This window comes from Pararge aegeria, chromosome 19 (assembly GCF_905163445.1).
Source record: "Pararge aegeria chromosome 19, ilParAegt1.1, whole genome shotgun sequence".
NCBI classification, from domain to species: domain Eukaryota; kingdom Metazoa; phylum Arthropoda; class Insecta; order Lepidoptera; family Nymphalidae; genus Pararge; species Pararge aegeria.
This window is the reverse complement of record NC_053198.1, coordinates 11536097-11558919: the sequence shown is the minus strand read 5'-3', so window position 1 is coordinate 11558919 and position 22823 is coordinate 11536097. Positions and strand designations below refer to the sequence as shown.

Genomic DNA, 22823 nt, shown 5'->3' with positions numbered 1-22823 from the left:
CTTTCGAATCTTTTTATTAATATTATTCATTATAACTCTTGTATAATGTTCTTGGTAGGATGAATAAATGCTTAACATCTTGATTTACGTCAGATTTCTTATTTAAACCAAGCTTAATTGATGGATTGATTGCTAGCAGGTTGGACTGAAGGTATGTGAGTCACCGCTATGCTTTTTCAAATGGATTGGAGCGGCAGTGATTCGCATATTCAATTATAATCCATCAATTTTTGTTCATTATTTTTTATTATCTTTTACTCATATAGAAATAATGTATTTTTACTAACAAAAATATGAGCCTGAAATATATATTATATATCATTAATTTCAATCTCATTTTATAAATTTAAAATGCATATAAATAAAATTATAGATAAAGCAATGTGTCATCTGTTGTTTCAAACGTGTCTCATTGTAATATGGACCTTTGAAAAAGTAGATCGAAACTGCAACGTTTCCTATTAGATGACGCGATATAGCGACTGTATCGCTATAAGATTGATGTAAAAGGCATATAATAATTTCGGCATCGACGGTAGGAGAGCCGTAGCTTAATTGGAAAAAGCGCTCAGGCCGCGTTTGCCAGAGAGTCTCAGGTTCAAATCGGTTCCGAAATTGTTTATATGCATTTTAAGTTTATAAAATTGATAATTCTTTCAAGTGTAGGTAAATACACTAATAGAAATAATAAAATTTTAATCTACCTTAATTTCCTTATTAAAAACCTAAAATAAACTGTTGTATTAAGACGTTCTTTGGTTTAATCAAAATGGTATGACTAAACCCTGTCAATTTGTGATAAAGATTTAGTTCGAATATCCCTGTTTCATTGAGCTATACGACCATTCGGCCGTTTATTCATCATACCAATGGTTGCTGAATCATTACGTTATTCGTTTAAGGGCAAGAAGAGGATATCATAATACCGGGGACAGATGAGGAGATGGCAGAATTTACAAACAGTTCCGTAGAACATTCATCCATACATCTCGATTTTAATCTACCTATATTGAGTCTACAGCTTGAGTAAGTAGCTTTAGTTATGTACTTACAATGTTACGTGTTGTAATTTTAACGGAGAAACTATGCAATGTTCATCAGTTTTATAACTGAAATCCCTAAGTTCTTATAAAAAATAACTTCATTCTTTGGTATGATAAAAATACTAAAATTAAGAATTATTTTTCCTAATAGGAATTTGTCGTTAAAACCTTAATAATAAAAACTAATAAGGCAAAAAAACACAGAATTTGTATTTGGAAAGAGAGTGTACTGATTACCAGAATGGTTGATACAGTCTTATTGATCAAGCTTAAAAGCTGAGTCAGAAGTTAACGCCTGTAAGGCCCGTGGATCTACGCCGAAATGAGCTTATAAAAAGCTACCTGCTTGAGTCAACGGCGGGTAAATAGCTCCGGCTACAGCACCGTGTCTAAGAACTTTTAAAAGCATATATGTCTAAAATTTTACCGTTAACAAAACCACTATGCTAATGTGTAAATACCTTGTATGCCTGAATCAAAATTCATAATTAGGTAGTTGATTCTGAAAGCTGCATATTCTTATTCCTCAAAACAAATATTTTAATTATTATTCAAACAATATATGGTCAAATTTAGAGAGCGGATTTTGGGCGTTTTTTAAAAAGAAAGATTTAAATGATTATTATACTTTAATTTAAAATAAAACTTATAACAAATTAATTATAATGTTATAATGTTAATACTACGGAGCCAAGTTGGGGACTGCCCAATGTTATATCCCAACTCCAGAATTCCCAGCGCATCGGCGGTGGTCTGAAGACAATGGGCGCAATGTCAGCGAATGCGCAATTACCGCTTAAGAGTTACGAAACGCTGTTGGGTGTTCTTAGGGCTGTTACACATAACGATATTGTAATTATTTTTATTTTAAACGGTTCCGGAGCATTATTATCATTATTATCAAAGATTTATTCAATTGAAATACGCCCATAGGGGGTAGGTACTCTTGATGCGTGCTTTACATTGTAATTAGTAAAGTAACGTGTACATGGTAATTAGATGATGGCGATTGCTATATACGTAAACTGAAAACTAAAGCTACGATTGTTGCGTAACAGATTGTATCTGTTACATTTCTCTTATAGTATCTAGGTGTTATTTTAATACTTAAGTTTTTTGTTATTTATCAAAGTTACTTAAGGTATGATGGGGCTGGCTGGGATAAATGTACCAAATGATTAAAGATTAAAAAAAAAGCTACGATGAATTTAAACGCACCTTCGTCACCAAATTGTCGGTTTTCTGCACCATACCAAACCTTTTTAACCATATCATCATTCAGTTCTTTAAATTTCTTGCACCATATTCCCATCACCGTCACCTATCCCACACCATCTCTGTCAGAGCCAGTAACCTATTTAGATTCCAGTTAGCTCTGGCTGTCCATATAATATTAGCATTGTAGAAATACTAGGTAATACAGTTTACAAAGGTAGTCCGACTAATATAAAAAGTAGGAGGTAAGACGCGCAGTGTCCGTTGCATTCGTGAGTAGCCGCTATTCACGTAGTTTCCATCCGCTAGATTTGTATCCAGGCGCGCAATACTGTCTTGAACATCTCACATTGTCACTTAAAACTATTTTCAAAGCAACCTATTTCAAGGACAATAATTCATTCCTTTTCTTTCGTTTATAATAATAATATTGCCGTCCAGATCAAAACAGCTGTACGAGATAATCTACAATCGCATCAATTCCGATCTGCTGCTATGGGAGCCGCAGGTCGCAGAGCCGTTCGACATCAGTCCGCATATTTGCGCACCCATCTACCCCGCCTTTGGTCTTTGCAAAGGCATGGGATATGGTAACTATATTTATATATACGCACACGCTTTCACCCACAAACATATATTCACACGCTAACATTTAAAATTCCACTTACCTTTTTTATTTTTAAAGTGAAACTTCTTTAGAATCGTTGTGGGAACCGGATTTAACGGAAAAAACGACAGGTAACAGACACAAATTCAAAAATTTGTAGGATGAAGCCGGCAAAGAATGAGACAGATATATACATACTATTTTATCTGTTTTTTCCTATTTAAGTTACCAAGGAAACCGAATGATATCTAGATAAAGAAACAGACACATAAATGTATAGGACAGAGTGAGATAGAAAACATTATACATTTTTTTACCTATTCCAGTTACCATGGAAACGAAATAATAAACCTTACATTTATCCTCATAGTTCTGGTACTCTACATCCACCTCAATCTCCCGTAGGCTACTTTTCAGAAGTTACACTTCCGCCGTGTGTGAATAAATGGCACAGGATTTTGACGTGACAACGTCTTATAATTCGATGGAGCTGGCTGCACGCACGAAAAAACATGACGCATGCGGCGTTACCTCGCTCTGAGGCGTTCCATTCAAGGCTTGAAATGCAACCATTCCATCAGTATTTTCGTACGACGTTGTCACGTTCAACTATCGTCAGTAAGCCGACTTTACAGACAACCGATTTTTTTGTTTTGTAATGGACGGACCAAGCATATGGCCCACCGGATGATAAGTGGATAGTTATAAACAATAGAATAGATAAGCCTATAAACAGAGCAACACTTAGCAGGATATGCAAGCAACACGTCTTGTAACATGCCGCCGTGTCCATGAACCTGAGGGGTAGGTGTCAAGCCACATATGCCTGTAATTACACCGGCAGCCACGCCCTTCAGACCGGAACACAGCATTGCAACAATGCTGCTTAGCGGCAGTAATAATATAAGTATACTATGACAATACACACATCGCCATCTAGCCCCAAAGTAAGCGCAGCTTGTGATAACACAAGCTGCGCTTACTTTAAAAATATTCATAAAAATATTCTAAAAATATTCATCAGTTATCTTAGTACACATAAGTGTACTAAGATAACTGATGAATATTTTTATGAATAATATACATAAATACTTATAATACACAAATAAACACCCAGACAGTGAAAAACCACCTGATGGTAATTGGATAACCATGGACTATAAACAGAGCAACACTTCGCAGTCACTTCCACTTAAATCCTTATAATACACAAATAAACACCCAGACAGTGAAACACATTAATGTTCATCACACAAACATGCTCCAGTTGTGGGAATCGAGTCCACAGGGAATCCACAGCCTTGACTCAGAAAGCAGGGTCGCTGCCCACTGCGCCAATCGTCCATCAGAAACAAGCATGGTAGTACTTCTCTGGACAAGCTCTGTCACTACTAGAAACTTACTTACTTACTTAGCAGAGATAGACCCAATGGTGGGCTTTAACGATCATTATAGTATCTTAGTGCTTCTGATCGGTGAACAGTTTGACGTGCTCACCGAGGCACGGGGGTTGACAATACGAATTGCTTAACTCCGGCCTGGTACTGAGAATTTTCTATCCGAAAAACCCAATACCGAATACCAAATCCGCGATCTCCGTGATACCTAGTCGCCAGCGCTAACTACTAGACCAATAGCCTAAAATGTGCAGTAACTAAAACTAATATCAATAATACATTATTGGTTTCTTCTTTATATTAATTTTTGGATGGCTCTGTTTTGTCTGTTTTCACTAAGAATGACTTATCAGCTATACAAAACCCATTTTACAAGTTTTTACGAGAAATACTGGCAACCAATATGGTTATGCAATTAAGGAACTTAAGGTCTGCCGGTACAGTTTAGTCATGAAACTTTCTCTTATAGATTCGGACTCGGAAAGCACATCGTCTGAGGAAGAAAATCTTTACTACTCTACTTATGATAATAAACTGAAGAAAGGTATCGGAAATACTAAACCGCTGCCAGAAAATAAAGAGAGCGAAACACACAACTTCTGTCTCACGCTCAAAGTTGGTAAAGGACTGTTGACTATTTACGCCCCTGTAAGGGTGAGTTAACAATTAATAATAAAAAAAAAACTTGTGTGTACTTATGTTCACGCGTTATAAATTATATGTCTTTGGCGTAACAAGACAAAAATCTTTTCAAAAATTTTATCTTTCGCCTTATTCTACGTTTGTAGAAATAACGACACTAACAATAGAAAAAAGGTGTTGTTGGAATTATTGAAAGTCAACTGTCGCTGGGAGCCGCTGGAAACAAGCGGCCCAGGACCGTGGATTTTGGAACTCTCTACAAAAGACCTATGTCCAACAGTGGACTTGAATCGGTTGAAGTGATGACGATGATAATGAACTGTCAACAAACATTTTCCAATTGTGTGAATCGAACCCACCGCCTTGGACTCAGAAAGCAGTTGCTCTGAGTCTAAGGCCCGACCACTGCTCCAATCGATCGTGTACCTAAACATATATCTGCAATGACCTGTAATATGTTTTTCAGGATAGCAACAAACGTGTAGTGCCTGGCCAAATGGGAGAACTGGTTCTAGAGGCGTACAAGCTGTCAATGTGCCACGTTAGTGGGCTAAATGGACAAGCGAAAACCGCTCAGCTGTGTTTGAGAGGAGGAAAAACGACCTTATACCACGAACGTAAGTATTTCTCTCCTTTTTTCTTCACCTTCTACCGAAAAGTGCCGATTGACTTTTTGTTTTTTAAACAGGAATTTTAAATTGTATACAATAGAAATTATTGGGATGTTTATTATTTTGAAAGCTCTCTGATTAAAAAAGACGCGCGATGGAATACGCTTAAATGATTAATTTTTAAGTGACACGTTTTCATTTGTTATGTTGTTTCCTAACAATTTAGAGAAAAGTCTCTGCTATTTAAAATATCAGTCTCCATGAGTTAAGAATATTAAAATAGTTTAGTTCAAAAGGACTCGGCCTTATCAAATATACTCGGCCTTTAATTACTTTATTTCAGTAGGTAATCTCTTTTTTTATTCCACTACAAGTGAGCCCTTGACTGCAATCTCACCTGGTGATGATGCAGTACTAGGGAGTAACCTGCTAGGGAGTACGGTAGTCACATCTGTCTCTACGCGACATTAGCGGCACGTCTTTGTCGGTAGGGTGGTAAATAGCCACGGCCAAAGCCTTCCACCAGACCAGACCAGAAAAAAAATAGAAATTATAAATTCCCGAATTGCCCCTGCTGGGAAACGAACCCGGGACCTCCTACTTATAATTCACAGCGCTCACCGTAGTGCCAGGGAGGTCATTAAATCTACTAAAAACACGAACTTTAGAATGCCTTTATAATTTTTCAAAACTTTAATTTTGTTTTATAAACAAACCGCCTCACTGCAAGTCTGGTTTCTTACCAATGGGCAAACAATTTCATTAAGCGAATGAAAATAACATAGAAGCATAACTAAGGCTCAAAAATAGCCTAACGATAACATAGCCTCGGTGGGAGTGGCTTATAAAATGCGCCCCGCATGCGTTTAGTACGCTCGCGCTAGTCATAATGCTTACAGATTAACTGCCGGCCAATCAGGGGTGGTCTTGTGCTGCATAACTTAGTTGGCATAATAACATATTTATTTTTGAATCTATTGAAGGGAATCATCATCATCATAACAACCCATTGCCGGCCCACTACAATGCACGGGTCTCCTCCCACAATGAGAAGGGGTTCAAGCCACCACGCTAGCTGGCCCATTGCGGATTGGTGGACTTGAAGGGAATAGTCAATAGTCATTTATTCATAAATATTAATATTATACGTCACATAGCAATTATTAAATAATAAATTATCTCATGCAAATGTATATGAATTCATAAATTCATTATAATATTATTCTATATTAACAAATAAGTAAAGTCAATCTTCACAATATTTTACTTTCCAAGAATTCATTATAACTGTAAAAAGCCTTCTCTACAAGCCAAGTCTTCAGTTTTTTCCTGAATAAATTATTGTTTGGTGCATCTCTTATGCTACCTGATATCCTATTAAATTTTGGGCCCATGCCTGCTGCAGTCTTTGTTGCCTTTTTTAAGGCTAAGGATATTTGGATAGAAGTCTATGAGGAGGAGGGAGGGAATACTATAATCATTATTATAAAAAAAATATTAAAAGCTTTACTTCAGGTCTTTACATAAGGTGCATGCCTGAGTGTTCTTCATAATTTTCTCAAAGGTGTGTGGAGTCCACCAATCCGCACTGGGCCAGCGTAGTAGGCCGGTAAATGGTTTACATGATATGAATACATTGACTGTAAATATCACTGACCTTAAAGAAGGTTCGATATATGAACAGAAAAAGGCTCGTATGTTTATGCGTAAAGAGATTTTCTTTACATGAACATAATGGTTCATGTTATACAGCTGACAAACAGACAGACAGCAGAGGCTTAGTAACAGGGTCCCGACACCCTGTACTGAAACCCCGAAAAAATCCCTTAACCCCGAAAAAACCCTGAAAAAAACCTTTTCCAGCATTACATGTAACTACATTATGCAGTTTATGTATATTATCACTGGGTTTTAGCACTCCTGACAATACCATCTGACAAGCCACCACTAAGACTGTATGGAACGTCTTTACCCTGCCACCTGAAAAGTACTATCTACCCGTCAAACAAAGGAGTGGCCATAAAAGAACGTTTGCAAACTAAAGACATGTTCACCATGGCTCTGAAGACGGAACCAGATAATGAAACGCCTAATTTAAAGGTAAGTTAAGGATTGAAGTAAATGCAATTACAGTTGATCATTTTAATGTTACAATTATATGGTCTGTTCCTACGACTCGCTTAATCAATTCAATATATTTTTTTTATAGAAAAAGATACAAGAGCGAACTACTTAAATTCCTTTTCTGGTAAATTATTATGTTTGTAAACAAATGCGGATGCGTTACAAACGCTTCCGCAAATAATTTATGCAAACGAAATTTGGCGCAGCAAATCGCGGAAACTTTGGGGCACACAGCTCGGAGACGACGAACGTTTTCGTTTATACTATAATATGTTTTAACCTGACTGGTTTTGATGAGATTAAAAATTTCTTTTGTTTACTTTGTCATAATTAGTGAATCTAAATGAAGAAATTCGACATAATGCTACGCAAGCCGCGAAAAAAAAGTTATATGTGTGAAACCTAATGTAGAGTCCCCAGGGACACTTTTACTGATGCTACTCTTTAGAGTAGCGCAAACAAGAATATACTGTAATTAAATGTCAATAAACTTTGAATAAAATGTCTTGAGTTTTTATATAAAATGCGAAGAACCATTTTTCCAAACCTATTATAATGGTAGCTGAAATTTATACTGTATCATTGTCAAATTCAAAGATTTGTTACAGACAATATGCATAGCTCTAGGCATAGAGCAAGCGACACTCCGACACAGAGGTGACAAGGGCATAGCTTGGCTCAGCCAATTGATGGACGTGTTAGATGTCCTGGATTACCCTGTACCGGGCTACTCGCCGTCTACAGTGCTTTCAGAATTGCATGTACATGTATGGGACTGCGCTGTGGATTACAGGTAATGTTAAAATCATCAATAGCCTAAAACAGTCAATTGCTGGGCTAAAGGGCTCTCACGATGGGAGAGTTTGACCATAACCACGCTGTGCAGAGGGTTTGGATGCAGTAGATGGGAGAAGTAAAACAGGAGATCTGCTGAGGAGGGGGGAGGGGGGCTCCCGGCTTCTCCCGTGTGGATTTAAATTTATTGAAGTTTCCGCTTGAATCCGTTGATTTTCCGAGATAAAAAGTCGACTAGTGTGCCGCTACTTGTGTTAATCTAGGTTATAAGCTATGCGTGTGCCAAATTTCATCCAAATCCGTCCTGCCATTTTGTCATGTAACAAACATCCATCCATCCATAAATACAAACTAGCTAATATTAACAGGATTATAGACGCTCTTGTTTAAAAATTATAATCTATATTTTACGAAAGCTTTGTCTTTCCTTTAATAAGGTTTAAAATTCTAAAACAAGATGTGATATGTTATATGTTATATATAGTCCTCTTGGATATAACCCCACACTTATTAAAATTCTCAGTCTTTGACATTTAATAATATGCACTAATTGTTTATCAGGCCATTATACCTACCGATACGGACAGTAGTAACTCTGGGCAACTTTAGTGTCTCCAGCAACTTAATACCAGAAACGAACACGTCATACCTCCGGTTCTTAGCGCAAGAGTGCACTCTGTTCCTCTCATACTTAACCGGGTCCAAAGCAAATGTACCGGTACCGCAAGATGATGACAAATACCCCGATATAAGCAAAGATTACGTGTGTGTTATTGATGTGGGACTGTTTGAGCTGTCTTTACGTATGGAAGATAAAAATAGTGGCGTAAGTATATTCTTTACATTCATCGTCATTATAAACTCATTTCCGTCGCATTACAGGGCACGGATATCCGGCTCACAATGAGAGAGGCTCAGGCCGGAATCTACAATGGCCAAGTGTGGATTGGTAGACATCTCAGACATGCCGGTTTCCTCACGAGGTTTTTATATTGATCGTAAAAGCGAATAATATTTAATTGGGTAAATTAAAAATGCACATAACTCTGAAAAGCTAGAGATGCGTGTCGGGGAGCAAAGCATAACTCCTATACCTAATATACGTCCTTTTGATTTTCCAATCTCATTTGTTATGCAAAATCGTATCGACTTGAACCATTTCACTGATACAAGAAAATAGCCCTACTAATTATTGGCAGATACTTAAAAGGGTAATAATAGTTGAACTTTAAAGTAATATTTTGTGCACAGACAAACGACCAACCACAAGTGGACCTAACCGCGTCGAATAACATGGTGAATATGTACACATGTTGGGACTCCGCTTCGGCTCTATGTAGACTGGTCACTTACGTGGCCTCCGATGGGGATTCTCAAGTACCATTCGACAGGTCACGTCATACTAGTATATGTTCTGACCAGCCTTTGGAGCCTCTAGTAGGTAAGTATTCGCAAATAAAAAAAAAAATTTGAGAAAATAATTATATTGCAATAAATTTTGGGAAAAAATTCTGTAAGTATCCAATTGTTATTTATAGGAGGTTATTTTTTTTATTTTTGTGTAATATCTCTGGTTAGAAACAAAAAAAACTGGCATATGTCAAGGAGTGTAAACGTCTGTGGAGGCTCTTTTAAGATGATAAATTATTTATTTATGATGATAAATTTACTATCAGGTCTAGAGGAACGACCAATAGAAGAAATCAGAGAACTATCGCCGAGTGAAATTCAACAAGTCAACGATTTAATGGCTGAAGCAATGAAAGAAAGCCCAAATAACACAAGTAAGTACTATGACATAATTCACAACTCTTGATTTAACCAAAAATATTTAGTAAATCTAGTTTTTTTTTTTTGTAATGCAATTTAAAACTCCTTGCTATAGCGGAAGAAGAAGAATTAAATAGCTCAACTGAGAAGGAAGGCGTTGAAGTATTCTTCTTCCCAGACGAATCTAACATGAAACAAAAGCAACTTTCTTCGGAAACCATAGACACAGAAGTTGATCCTAAATCCATAGAGTATGAGGAGTCACCTAAATTGGAAGAAGCACTCGAAGCAACACCAACAAATATACAAGTCGCTAGGGATCTTGGTGATCCTACTTCAATGCCTAAATCTACTCCTAAAAAGTCTAAACGGAAAAAAGTAAGTAAATACTTATTTGTTTTTGATTTACCATTTAAGTATTATCATTATATTGCTTTGTTTTAGCATATAGATTCGAGAAAAAATAAGGTAATCCAGCACGCTAGGATGGGCAGGAGAGGATTATCTCCGCGGGGAAAGGATAAAAATGTATCTTCTCCCACAGCTTTATCAACTCTCAGAGCACTGGCGCACAAGTGGAAATAATATCCAAATAATATATGTGTATTATTAAACGGGGGTAAACTTCTCCTATTCCATATTCCAGTGATTTAGCAGGTGGGCACGTTAATTATATCCCTTTTGAGGGGATATAATTTGTGTCTCCTGTCTGTGCTAGCCCTGCTGTTAAGCTAATAGGTAAGGTAGGTAATTATTTTAGGACGGCTGACTGGCGCAGTGGGCGGCGACCCTGCTTTCTGAGTCCTAGGCCGTGGGTTCGATTCCCACAACTGGAGAATGTTTGTGTGATGAACATGATTGTTTTTTAGTGTCTGGGTGTTTATCTGTATATTATTCAGCTATCTTAGTACCAATAACCCAAGCTACGGTTACTTTGGGGCTAGATGGCAATGTGTGTATTGTCGTAGTATATTTATTTATTTATTGTTTGTCTCTAAATTTTTACGAAAGTTAGGAAATACAACTGTTCTAACTTAAATTCTTTAACATATTTAGTTTATATTTCTACGATATAATAAATAATAATATTCTTCATTTTGTTAATTAAAATAGAATATTATATACTAATTATCAAAAATGTTATACTAGATATTAAGGCTGTCATAGCATAGAGGTTAGGGCTCAGGCTTAAATTTCGGGGGGCCGAGTTCGAATACCATCACCCCTAACTTCTCTGTGATGTGCGTTTTAAGTAATAAAAAAACGGTGACACATAAAATCGTGAGAAAATCTGCATGCCCTCAGGCGTGTCATGTGAAAACGGATGTGCTGATTGCGTTTTGCATGCATTTGACTCTTGACATGTCAACTAAACAAACGCCACACGCGCCTTTCATATGCAAAGTGTAAATCAGGACTAAAACCACCTGTAGAACTTCATGGCGTTACAAATGCTGTATAGTTGAAACTAGTTATTCTTGGCTCTAAATTAGTGTATATTCCAATTTAGTCTGCCTTTGCGATGGACCTATTCTGAGACAAATTTTTCCCCTCTCATAGGTACTCTTTTTTTAACACCTATAAAAATATGGCTATTTAGCTTTTATAATTTGTGAAAGCTTTGTCATTTAGAAATGATTCTACCTCTTCGTTCAAAGTGGCAAGGTTTGAAATTGTAATAAACACTCATTAATGATAATGCAACCTAACTTTGACCTTATTTCCGCGGGTGCGAAGAGGACAGTGACGGTGTCCTTTTCTTCCGCACGCAATTATATATGAACTCTTCGTTGAGCACAGCTTAAATTCGTTCACTATACCTTAACTTTTCGAAACAGATAAAATCATCCGGAGAAAGTAGCAATACCGACGACGAGTACTGTATAGTAGAAGAACAGTCATATGGACAAGATAACGAAATGGATGAGCCCATAGTGACCTGGCTTGGCAATGGGCCTACTTTTATGGTCGATAACCATTTTACTGTACCAGCCGCGCGGTCTGATGTATTGAAGGCACCCAAAAGTTTTCCCCTGCCAGTACTCAGGTATGTTTTATAATTTTTATTTGTGTTTTTACCTACACTTGGAGGAATTATCAATTTTATATATTTAAAATGCATATAAAAATTTTCGGAACCAACAGGATTTAAACCTGCTACTCTGAGCGCTTTAACCAATTAAACTACGGCTCTCCTTTCAACTCTTTTTTAAGGTTCAAATCGACAGTTACGAAAATGTTTATATGCATTTTAAACTCAGGTATGTTATTTTTCTACTTAGTATTGATACGTGCTAGGAAAAGAGAATTTGTAATTAGAATAGCCATTTGACTCTGGTAAGACGATTAAGCTTTTCATCGCAAGATACCAGAACACCCTTCCAATCGATAAAAATATTAATCAGTTATGTTAATACCCATAACACAAGCTACGCTTACTTTGGGGCTAAATCTTCTTAAAGGCAATTTATTGTGACAGGTCATAAGTATAATTATTTCTACTATTTTTGATTTAACACAGGCTGTAATACATGAATATCAGCGACATAAAAATTCTAAAAAAAATCCTATGGACTTTCGTGTCTGTCACCATTTCAACCTAAGGACGTCAACTTTTGTAGTGAGTTCCAATTATCACGGTATTGCGCCGGGTCCAGCGGCACGCCCCGCGACACGCTTGATGTCATCCTTTCAACTCGTGGGGCGTCTACCAAAGCTACGTTTACAGGTCGCCATTCCAGAACCTTTGACCCAAACGTCCATCGGTTCTCAGAGCTATGCGCCCCGCCCGTTGACACTTAAGCTTCGCGATTTGCTGAGCTATGTCGGTCACTCTGGTACTTCTTGATCACGGAGAGATACTTCAGCATAGCTCTCTCCATCGCCCGCCGAGTGACCCTGAGCCTTCTTATGAGATCCAAAGATGATAACCTCGATTCAGAGAAATACTCTATTTTTTAGGTATACACTATGTGAAATGAGTTTAACCTGGAATATGTTCGGAGGCACCGACTTTAGGCAGACGAGTGAAACAACAAGCAACAAAAAAACAGTGACAATTGACGAATCTCGACAACAAGGGTCACCTACAACTTCAAAGTGAGTATAAAATTGATAAGAAAATTCATTACCGGCCCATTACTGGGCACGTATCTCCTACCTCCCCTCCTACCCACTAAGCTATCACCACTTTATATATCTTACTATTACTACGATAATATTATTTTTTTATTGGGTCCTAGAGTCAGCAAAAGATAAGCTTGCAATAAAGAGTGGAAATAATGTTAAAGGTTGCATTAATATGTTTAATAAGGAATAAATATTAAAATATCAAAAGAAGCATATTTATTTTTATACAAACTAATTCAAAACATTCTAAGTGTTTACTTATGTCAACCCCATTTAAAGATAAAATTCTGTAACGCGCATAGTACCTACGCTACGCGTCGCGTACTCAATAAAGTGGCAGGAATCACATGAGGGCTGTAACTGATTTTCAGTAATAATAATAATAATAATAATAATAATTAGATTTATTGCATAAATACACGTAGATAATCAGATGTTACAAATTTAGCTTTTGTTGTTGAAACAGTGTATTACCATTAATTTGGTGTGCAACTTACAATCATATTATATGTAATAAAAACATACAAGGAAAACATTACAAAAGAAATTACAACTACAATTTGGACGCAAAAATATTTAAATTAACAAAGTCATTCTTGAGTAATATACATTATATTGTTGATAGTACATGCATTATATTGTTGAAAGTCAAAAAATTCATTAGCAAATGTAAAATTTATGTCCGATTCAAGCAATTTTTCGTTTTTATTCTTAATGATAACGGTATGTCATCGGCAAATAATAAACACTGGTGTTCGGTTACGTTTGGAAGGTCGTTAATGTACAGCAGAAATAGCAAAGGACCTAAAATACTTCCTTGTGGAACACCAGAACCGTTATGTATAAAAGAAGATTGTGCATTAATATTTTCACCGTTCATTATTTTACTAATCTTTGTACATTGCATTCGTTCGCTAAGATAGCTTTGAAACCAATCATTGGTGATGCCGCGGATTCCATACTTGTCTAATTTAGAGAGCAATATATCATGATTCACAAAATCAAATGCCTTACTCATATCGAGAAATATAGTAACAACGGGTATTTTCTTATTCAAACATTCTGTGACCGTCTTAATGAGATTGAAACACGCTTTGGTTGTTGAACTATTTTTTTGAAATCCGAACTGTTCTTCCTTTAAAACATTTGACTTCGTAATGAAGTGATTCAACCTAGTGTACATCGCCTTTGAAAGATTTTTGAAAATGTAGTTATAAGAGCGATCGGTCTATAGTTACACATTTCATCACTTTCACCTTTTTTAAAAATTGGATTTATTACAGACTCTTTCAATTTTTTAGGATATCTACCCTGCACAAAAGACAAATTAATAAGATAACTTAGTGGGACGCTAAGCTCTTGGGCTATTTCTTTAACAATGTCTGTCCTTATGCCATCAGATCCCACTGAGTTACAATTTCGAAGCGATTTTATTATTTTTAAAATTTCATACGAGTTAGTAGGAGTAAGAAATAAGCTGTTGACGTTTAAGTCGATTTTTTCTCTTAGAGCATGAGGAATTCTTGTTTTACATTTATTAGTTAGTTGTACAAAGTAGTTGTTAAAAGATTCTGCAATTTGTGTAGGATTTGTGATGATATTATTTTCTTTTTTAATGTTAGCTATACTATTTTTTTGAGAAATGCTGCCGACATTGTTTTTAATAACTGACCATGTTGCCTTGGATTTGTTGTTATGGCGAGTTACATATAACGTATTCTGAATTTTATGAGAAGTATTTATACATTTTTTTAATAATCTATTGTAATTGTTGTATTTAAATTTGTTTCTTTTTTTATTACACGCTGTTTTTATATAATTTAGATATAAACGTCTTTTTACTATACTAGATCTTTTTATGCCTTTCGTCAGCCATCTTACCTTTTCGTTTTTAAACTGACACCTGACTTTTATGAATGGAAAACAAAGGTCGTAGAACAATTTAACGTCTTCCAAAAAATAGTCGAATGCTTCATCTAAATTCATTTTTTCAAATACTTCTGCAAAAGATAATGATTTCATGCATTCTTTGTATTTAAGCTTATTTTCTGTACAGTAGTCTCTTTTATAGTCGTACCAATAAGAGTTGATTCTTTGATTTAGTACATTTATTGATAAAGTTTGAGCAGTCTCATGGTCCGACAGCCCCAGAACGTGAACTCCATATCTAACTGATTTTACATTACTAGCGAATAAATCTAGGCATGCGTTTCGCCTAGTCGGCACATTAATATGAATTAACATATTATAATTACTTAAAATGCCTTTGAGTACTTGTGTAAATTTATTACCTTTTAATAATATATTTATGTTCCAGTCCCCGCAAATTACCACTTTGTATTTGGAATTGCGCGTCAAAATGTCTAGTGTTACGTTAAGTTTATTAAAAAACATTTGAATGTTTTCATCCTTTGGTACTCTGTAGATACAACAAATTATTAGGTTAAATTTGGGAAGCTCAATGGCACAACATTCAAATTCATATTTTTTTGCTAATTTGTTTATAGAATTAATCTTTTTGAATTCTAGGTTTGATAAATTATTTATTAGTATACAAGTTCCGCCTCTTTTTTCATTTTCCCTCGAATACGACGATGCTATCGAGAAATTATTAATTTTGATATTACGCTCGGTTCCCTTTTTCAAGAAAGTTTCACTAAGGCAAATTATGTCAATGTGTATATAAATCGCAGTTCATTAAGTGCAATTTCAATCGAGTCGGTTTTTTTTAAGACTGATGCTATATTTTGATGTAAGATTGTTATACCTTTATGCGTTGCTGGTATTGCAGTCACGAAAAAGCTTATTTGGTCTAGAAACTTTCGGGCGATTGATTATTTTTGGAAAATAAAAAGGTATAGTACCTTTTGAAGGGATTGGACTAGATACATACAGTAAAAACTATGTATGTGTATTCAGTATAACACAAAAACTATTGGGTTTTCGGTTTCACAGATAAGTCTCAGAGACATATTGTTCCTCTAAAGTCTGGGTGAAGTATTATTTCGATTTTCATTTACACGTTGTATATTCTACAATTATTATTGTAATTAAAATTATTGAAGAAATCACGTTTTATGTCTTTGATGTCCCGTAGACGTAGTAAAGATTACGAGCCGTACGAAGCGAGCAGAGCCATAACAGAAGCCTACAGACGCGGGGGCGTCAGTTGGTCCACGGGCGCTGAACGCGTCAGGCCTCAACAGAAAACGCAGAAGTGGGAATTGAGGTTGCGGGGAGGGAAACACCGTGACCATCACACCTGCGTCAAGTTGTGCCTCACTAAGGTATGACTAATATTGAAGAATCAAAAACCACTCTACTTTAGTGGTGTTTCGCGAACAAGCGTTTATTCGTTTTATTCCATTTAGCAGTTGACAACAATTATTTAACCCCGAACATTCTAAACGTTTACCATTAAATGGGGAAAATGGGAAAACTTTGTCAGTGCCAGTGTCAGTGCCAGTGTCAGTGCCAGTGTCAGTTACGCGGGTGTGAACTGAGACTTGCGCAGGGCGTTTTCCCTGTTTTGGAGACAATGCACTTCATGCAATGATGGCTGGATGAGGGTTCTGTATGTATTGATTTTGTTATATAATACACCGATCATAATTTAGAAGTGACACTGAATATTGCCTTATCATGTTCCACTGCTCACAACTGGCAGGAGACATTATCTCCTCGGGGTAAAAAACGAAAGTTTTATCTTCTCTCACAGTTTTATCCACTCTCTCAGAGCATGGACGCACGAGTGGAAATATATTTGTGGAAGAAAATGTTTTGTATGCACATAATTTGTGTGGATAATCTACACTAATACTATCCAATGGCGAAAGTGTGTCTATTTATTTGCTACCTATGTTCGGCTCAACCGTTGAACCGATTTTGATGGAATTTTCCACACATATAGCTTGAATATTTCTCACTGAAAAGCTGTTGATAAAAGTTAGTAGCAGCTTTTCCAGGATTTATTTACCTATGCTTGGCTTGACGTATCGTGGCAAAATTTTGCTAAGAAATTGTTTACATCCTGGAGATGGCCAAAGGATACATGTTATACTGGAACATAAAAGTTTTCCGTGGGATTCGAAAAACCGTGTCAAAAAAAAAAGTATTGTCCTGGGCAATACTAATTTTCTATATTGTGTAACGCTTTCAAAATTTGACCGTAGATAAAATTCCAACACGAAGTGTATCCACCTGGAGGCTCGCAGGCATCCAGACAAACGCTAGCCATCACCAAGGTCGAAGTCTTAGACAAATTAGTTTGCAGCGACATTAATAAATTGCTCAGTCAATACAAACTCAAGGATGAACCGGAACGGAAGAATGCTCATATGGTACGAATTTGCCTCACAATCTTACTACTATTATAAATGCGACTGTTTCATTGCATGTTTGTCACTCAATCACGCCTGAAAGGTTGGTCAGATCTCAATGAAAATTGGCACAGATATTATTGTCGTTTTAAAAGCACATAAGTTACTATTTTTACCGGGAAACTAACGGTTTAATTTTTAAAAAATCATAATAAAGTAGCGAGAAGAGACCTGTAAATTCTAATTACATATACAAATACAAAAAATATTTAAAAACTGGTAAACTTCAATACAATTACCTTAACGAGCGCTCTTCTTGAAATACATACCCATAAACAATTTTTGATTTGTTTCCATCTAATTACTTTGGATTTTTGAAAAAATACTCTTATCGCACCAGTACTACAGGTACCAAGCCAGTTGTTTTATCCACTTTGTGGTCCTGGGGGTGCTCTACCTTCTGGCATTTTTGATTAGCTGAATCCTCGAACCGCTCGGCTACTTTGAAAGTTGTAGATGAAAAGTGGCCTTACCCCAAAATAATTATGATTATCAACCCAATACCGACCCACTTACCTACTTACTTACTTTATATTTATTTATTCATTTACTATAGGGCTCGGGTCTCTTCCCAGAATGAGAAGTGTTTAGACCATAGTCCACCACGCTGGTTATGTCTTTCACACACATTTGAGTACATTATGGAGAACTATCATGATTGCGATGTTCCTCACGATGTTTTCAGCAAGTGGGATTTAAAAGATATCAAACCCCGAAAGGTGAAACCTATAGGCTATAACTATTACGTTGCTTTAAAATAGGCTTGAGTATCCCAACTTTTGTGAGGCTACTCAGTATATAATTGATCACTTCAGGTTTACTAGAATTGAACTTATTCAGGATAAGTTAAAAGTCATAAAACGTTTGTCTGACTTCATCAAACTGGCATACCTTATGTTTCCTTTCACATAGCCTACAGCATAAACTTTCGACTTTTAAGCTAATCGTGAAAGCAGTCCACCTTCGAGCCGACGCGGCGTTACCAGCTCAAGAGTGTTGTTTAAAAGTCTCCCTCCTACCGTTGCGATTCAATTTGGACCAGGATACTCTAGCATTCCTTGTTGGCTTCTTTTCTAAACTAGGAACTGATGAGACTAGTGGTGAGTGTCTACAAATTCATAGCATATTTCTGATTTGTTGAGCATTACAAAATTCATAAATTAGAAACTTAACTATGTACCCAAAATTTAATTACGGCCATTCCGCTCAATTGGTTGCGTAAATTTATTGGAAATAAATCAGAACCGGCACCCGTCGGCTATGTTTTCTAGCCAACATAAGTGCTAGGAAAGGTTGCGTGAATCCTTCAAATTTTTATCTAAATATCTAGTTGAGTGTGTTAATACGCCAACGCCAATTTTACATAAGTTTACTTAAAAACTGGAGAGAACTTAAATTATTGACAATATTATACTAATCCTACTAATATTATAAGAGCGAAAGTTTGAATGGATAGATGGAAGTTTGTTCATCTGTCACGTAAAAACTGGAGTTGAGATAGATTATATCCTGGATTAACACATCGGCTGCTTTTTATCCCGGGATAATGTACGGTTCTCGCAGGATTCATGAAAAACCAATAAACCGCTTACGAAGCGGCGGGCAACAGGTGATAGTAAATAAACCGATGGTAAATGTCTAGCTATCTTAGTACTGATTGCCGACAAACGATAAAGAGTTTTAAAAAATGTACTTGCTTAAATTTGTGAGTTTATTTGGGAAGGGTTTAATATGGGTATTGTTAAATGATCTATAATTGTAAATCTCGTGAGTTTCCCAAACCTAACATGACCAAAAAATTTTTTCTTCTAGAAGATGACACAAAAAGCGTAGGTGGGCTATCAACAGAATCAAGTGGTTCTCGACAAACAACACCCACGCATAGACCGCCTGTCATGAGTATCGGAAGCCATCTTCGTGATCCTCCACCCACGCCTACCTCTCTAGGCGATGGAGACTGTCTGTCCCTTAACGATACAGGTGAATAATAAATATATGTATTCAACACACATTTACTTATACATTTAACCATTCATTCAATTCACTCATCAAGGTCACTAAAATCATATTTCCTCTCATGAAACACTGAATCTAATCCAGAACCATCGAATCTCATTATATCTTATTAGATCAGTGGCGTGCACAGGGTTTTTGACCAGGGTATGCATAAAGAAGGAAAATGGCATGAAATCCTGCCCCTTTATGAGTAATACAAAATTTTTGGGTATGCACTGCTTTTGTGCATGTATGAAGTGCACGCCACTGTATTAGATATATATAAGATATGCTTAAAAGGTCTCCCTCACTATGTCTTGTGCTTGGGGTCGCGTTGAAACAAAAGCAAGTCACATAGACTTCGCGACCGTGACCTTGGGATCTTAAGATTGAAAGAGAGCTGTGGGTTTCAACTCATCAACATTATATGTCATTAAACCGTTTTCTACCAGGTTACAGAGGCTAAGAAGTTTAATAAAGTGATTCTTTTGTTGGAAATCATATTCCTTATCCCCCATTCCGTGATATTAGCTGAATTTATAGGAGACCTTTGCAAGCTTTGTATAGTGTTATATGAAGAAAATCAGGGATTGATATATGAAGAGATTAGGGACTTCAACGCAAGACTTCATACAATTCTAGACAAAGCAATCTGCATCGGTCACCTTACATATCTTTGCGGGGTGAACTTGTTTTTCCGAACCATATCCAAGTGGCCATTTGAGCGTTCCTTTTACTCTAATGAGAAATGGGTGTACTGACAATTAAATCTAATGTTATACTTTACTAGTCCTCCGGGATGATGAACCGTTGATGGAGACGTACGAAGCAGAACGCCTTGTGTCCGAAAATCTGATACAATTAGAACAAACATTAGAAGAAGACTTCCAACGTTTGGGCATTAATCAAGAAAAGCCCACAACTAAAGTGCCAGATTCAGAACCTGTGGATGATTCCCCTATATATTTCAGGTAAGGTCATAAAGTGAATCATTTTCTACCACTACAAAGTTTTCTTAGATAAAAACAAGGTATTTATTTCAGGCGCGTAGTGTTTTCGCCGGAAGTACCAATCCGTTTGGACTATGTGGGAAAACGAGTAGACCTTTCGGCGGGACCCGTAGCAGGCCTACTCATGGGTCTTGGTCAACTCAACTGCTCTGAACTGACACTTAAAAGACTAGACTACAAGTAAGTGCGCATTTTAAACACCGTTATTTCATTTTCTAGACACAGACGCTTTTTTGCTAGACAAAGCAGTTTCATTCCATACTATTAAGACTACTTCTTCGTTTATTTATCTTTAATAGATATGCTTTCGATTCTGTAGGACTTATTATAATTATTCACTCGCTTGGTCAATAAGTGCACTTAATTTTCTTTATCTCATTGAATGTACAATTTTTTTGTCGCATGTCACGGGGCACAGCTAGTAAAAATCTAATTTCGAGGAAAATTGTTATGACTATAGCATAGTTATAGCTCATCGCGACGTGTAATCCAGTTTTTCCTAATCGCCCGGGATTTCTCAGGGGTAAAAAGTAGCATATGTGTTCATCCGGGGCATAATCTTCTTCTAATTTCCCTGGGCTTGTCTCCGTACTTGGTCAACCGAAACTTTCCGTTGTGCGTAGTGCCACTGGTACGGCTCCCCGCTGGGTCACTTCAGAAGCTTAGCAGGCCGCCCAGGTCGCCAAGTGCTTCAGGGAGTGATACTGGGGAGCCAAGTTATGCTGCGCATTGCTCTGCTACTCCTCTATATCGGAGCAATACTTGTGTCGGTGTTCCATCTGCCATCTGGGGCATAATCTATCTCTAATCCAAATTTTAGTCAAATCCGTTAGGTAGTTTTTGCATAAAAGAGTAATAAACACCCATACATTCTCAAAAACTTAGACGTTTATATTATTAGTAGGATATTACAGGCACATGTGGACCTACGCCTCAAATTGATGGACACAGAGCGGCATGTTGCAGGACCTCCTAGCATGTCCTGTGAAGTGCTTTATATCTTATCGTTTAGGCCATCCGCTTGCTTTAACTATTTTTTTTATTACTATAAAAATATATATATAACGATATTTTTCTAATTTCAAAACTTTTCTGTTCGTTGATTAATATAATCGTCTTCAGAAACGTCAAAAATCCGTCAAATTGGAATCCAAAAAGTCTTATAAATTTTTGGCTAGAGGTAAATTTGTATATTTTTCTTTTAGACTGGGGCTCCTTGGCCTGGAGAAGTTAGTGCAATGGGCACTACACGAGTGGCTATCGGACATAAAGCGACACCAGCTGCCAGGCCTTCTTAGTGGAATTGGCCCTATGCACTCGCTGTTACAAATAAGTAAGTCATATTTTGTCTTATCATCATCATCGTCATATCAGCCCATTATCGGCCCACTACAGGGCACGGTTCTCCTCCCACAATGAGAATGGGTTAAGGCCGTAGACCACCACGCTGGCCCAGCGCGGATCGTTGAACTTCACACCTTTGAGAACATTATGGAGAACTCTCGGGTGTGCAGATTTCCTAACGATGTGTCCTTCACCGTTGAAGCAAGTGATATTTTATTTGCTTAAAACGCACAAAACAATGAAAAATTAAGAGGTGCGTGCTGGGATTCGAACTCGGAATCTCGAGAGTGAAATTGAAGTCCTACCTACTGGGCTATCACCGCATCATTTAATCTTATAGAATTTCTTGATTGCAGAATAGTTTCCGACGATGTCTTTTTTACGAGTTTTCTTCATACGCTGTCTATATGACATATAAAAATACTGGTATTTAGTATATTTTAATAATGTCGCGTAACCTTTTACGTAACTTTATAAAAAAAGTCACAATAACGTATTACTTGTTATATTTACGCATAAAATATTGATGCTTACAAAAGAGTCAGTTTATTATCAAGACAATCGTATGTGGATAGAACGTCATTTGCAGTGTGTTATTTGATGCATTTAAAGTATTTTATTTTTAATATATTTGTGATATTAAAAATAAAATACTTAGATAGAAAAATGATTGTAAATGTTGATGTTGGAAAAGAGCAACTACTGAGTTTCTTGCCGGCTCTTCTCTATAGAATATGTTTTCCGAACCAGAGGTAGTCACTA

The 22823-nt window shown here is 36.6% G+C and overlaps 1 protein-coding gene across 2 annotated transcripts in view; it reads left to right on the top strand.

Annotated features, from left to right (window-relative positions):
• LOC120631861 (autophagy-related protein 2 homolog A) overlaps positions 1–22823 on the top strand; it is a 47366-nt gene that overhangs the window by 19447 nt on the left and 5096 nt on the right. Inside the window, exons 16-34 of one of the 2 annotated variants that reach the window (XM_039901519.1) lie at positions 903–1026; positions 2700–2848; positions 4732–4916; positions 5371–5521; positions 7431–7615; positions 8248–8432; positions 8996–9260; positions 9686–9875; positions 10111–10218; positions 10320–10582; positions 12043–12251; positions 13166–13303; positions 16431–16620; positions 17506–17673; positions 18653–18812; positions 19528–19692; positions 20498–20678; positions 20751–20897; positions 21923–22050. In XM_039901519.1, coding sequence (XP_039757453.1) covers positions 903–1026; positions 2700–2848; positions 4732–4916; positions 5371–5521; positions 7431–7615; positions 8248–8432; positions 8996–9260; positions 9686–9875; positions 10111–10218; positions 10320–10582; positions 12043–12251; positions 13166–13303; positions 16431–16620; positions 17506–17673; positions 18653–18812; positions 19528–19692; positions 20498–20678; positions 20751–20897; positions 21923–22050 — 3291 coding nt within the window. Of the gene's footprint in view, positions 1–902; positions 1027–2699; positions 2849–4731; positions 4917–5370; positions 5522–7430; positions 7616–8247; positions 8433–8995; positions 9261–9685; positions 9876–10110; positions 10219–10319; positions 10583–12042; positions 12252–13165; positions 13304–16430; positions 16621–17505; positions 17674–18652; positions 18813–19524; positions 19693–20497; positions 20679–20750; positions 20898–21922; positions 22051–22823 lie in introns of both variants that reach the window. The other variant, XM_039901518.1, reaches the window with a different exon arrangement.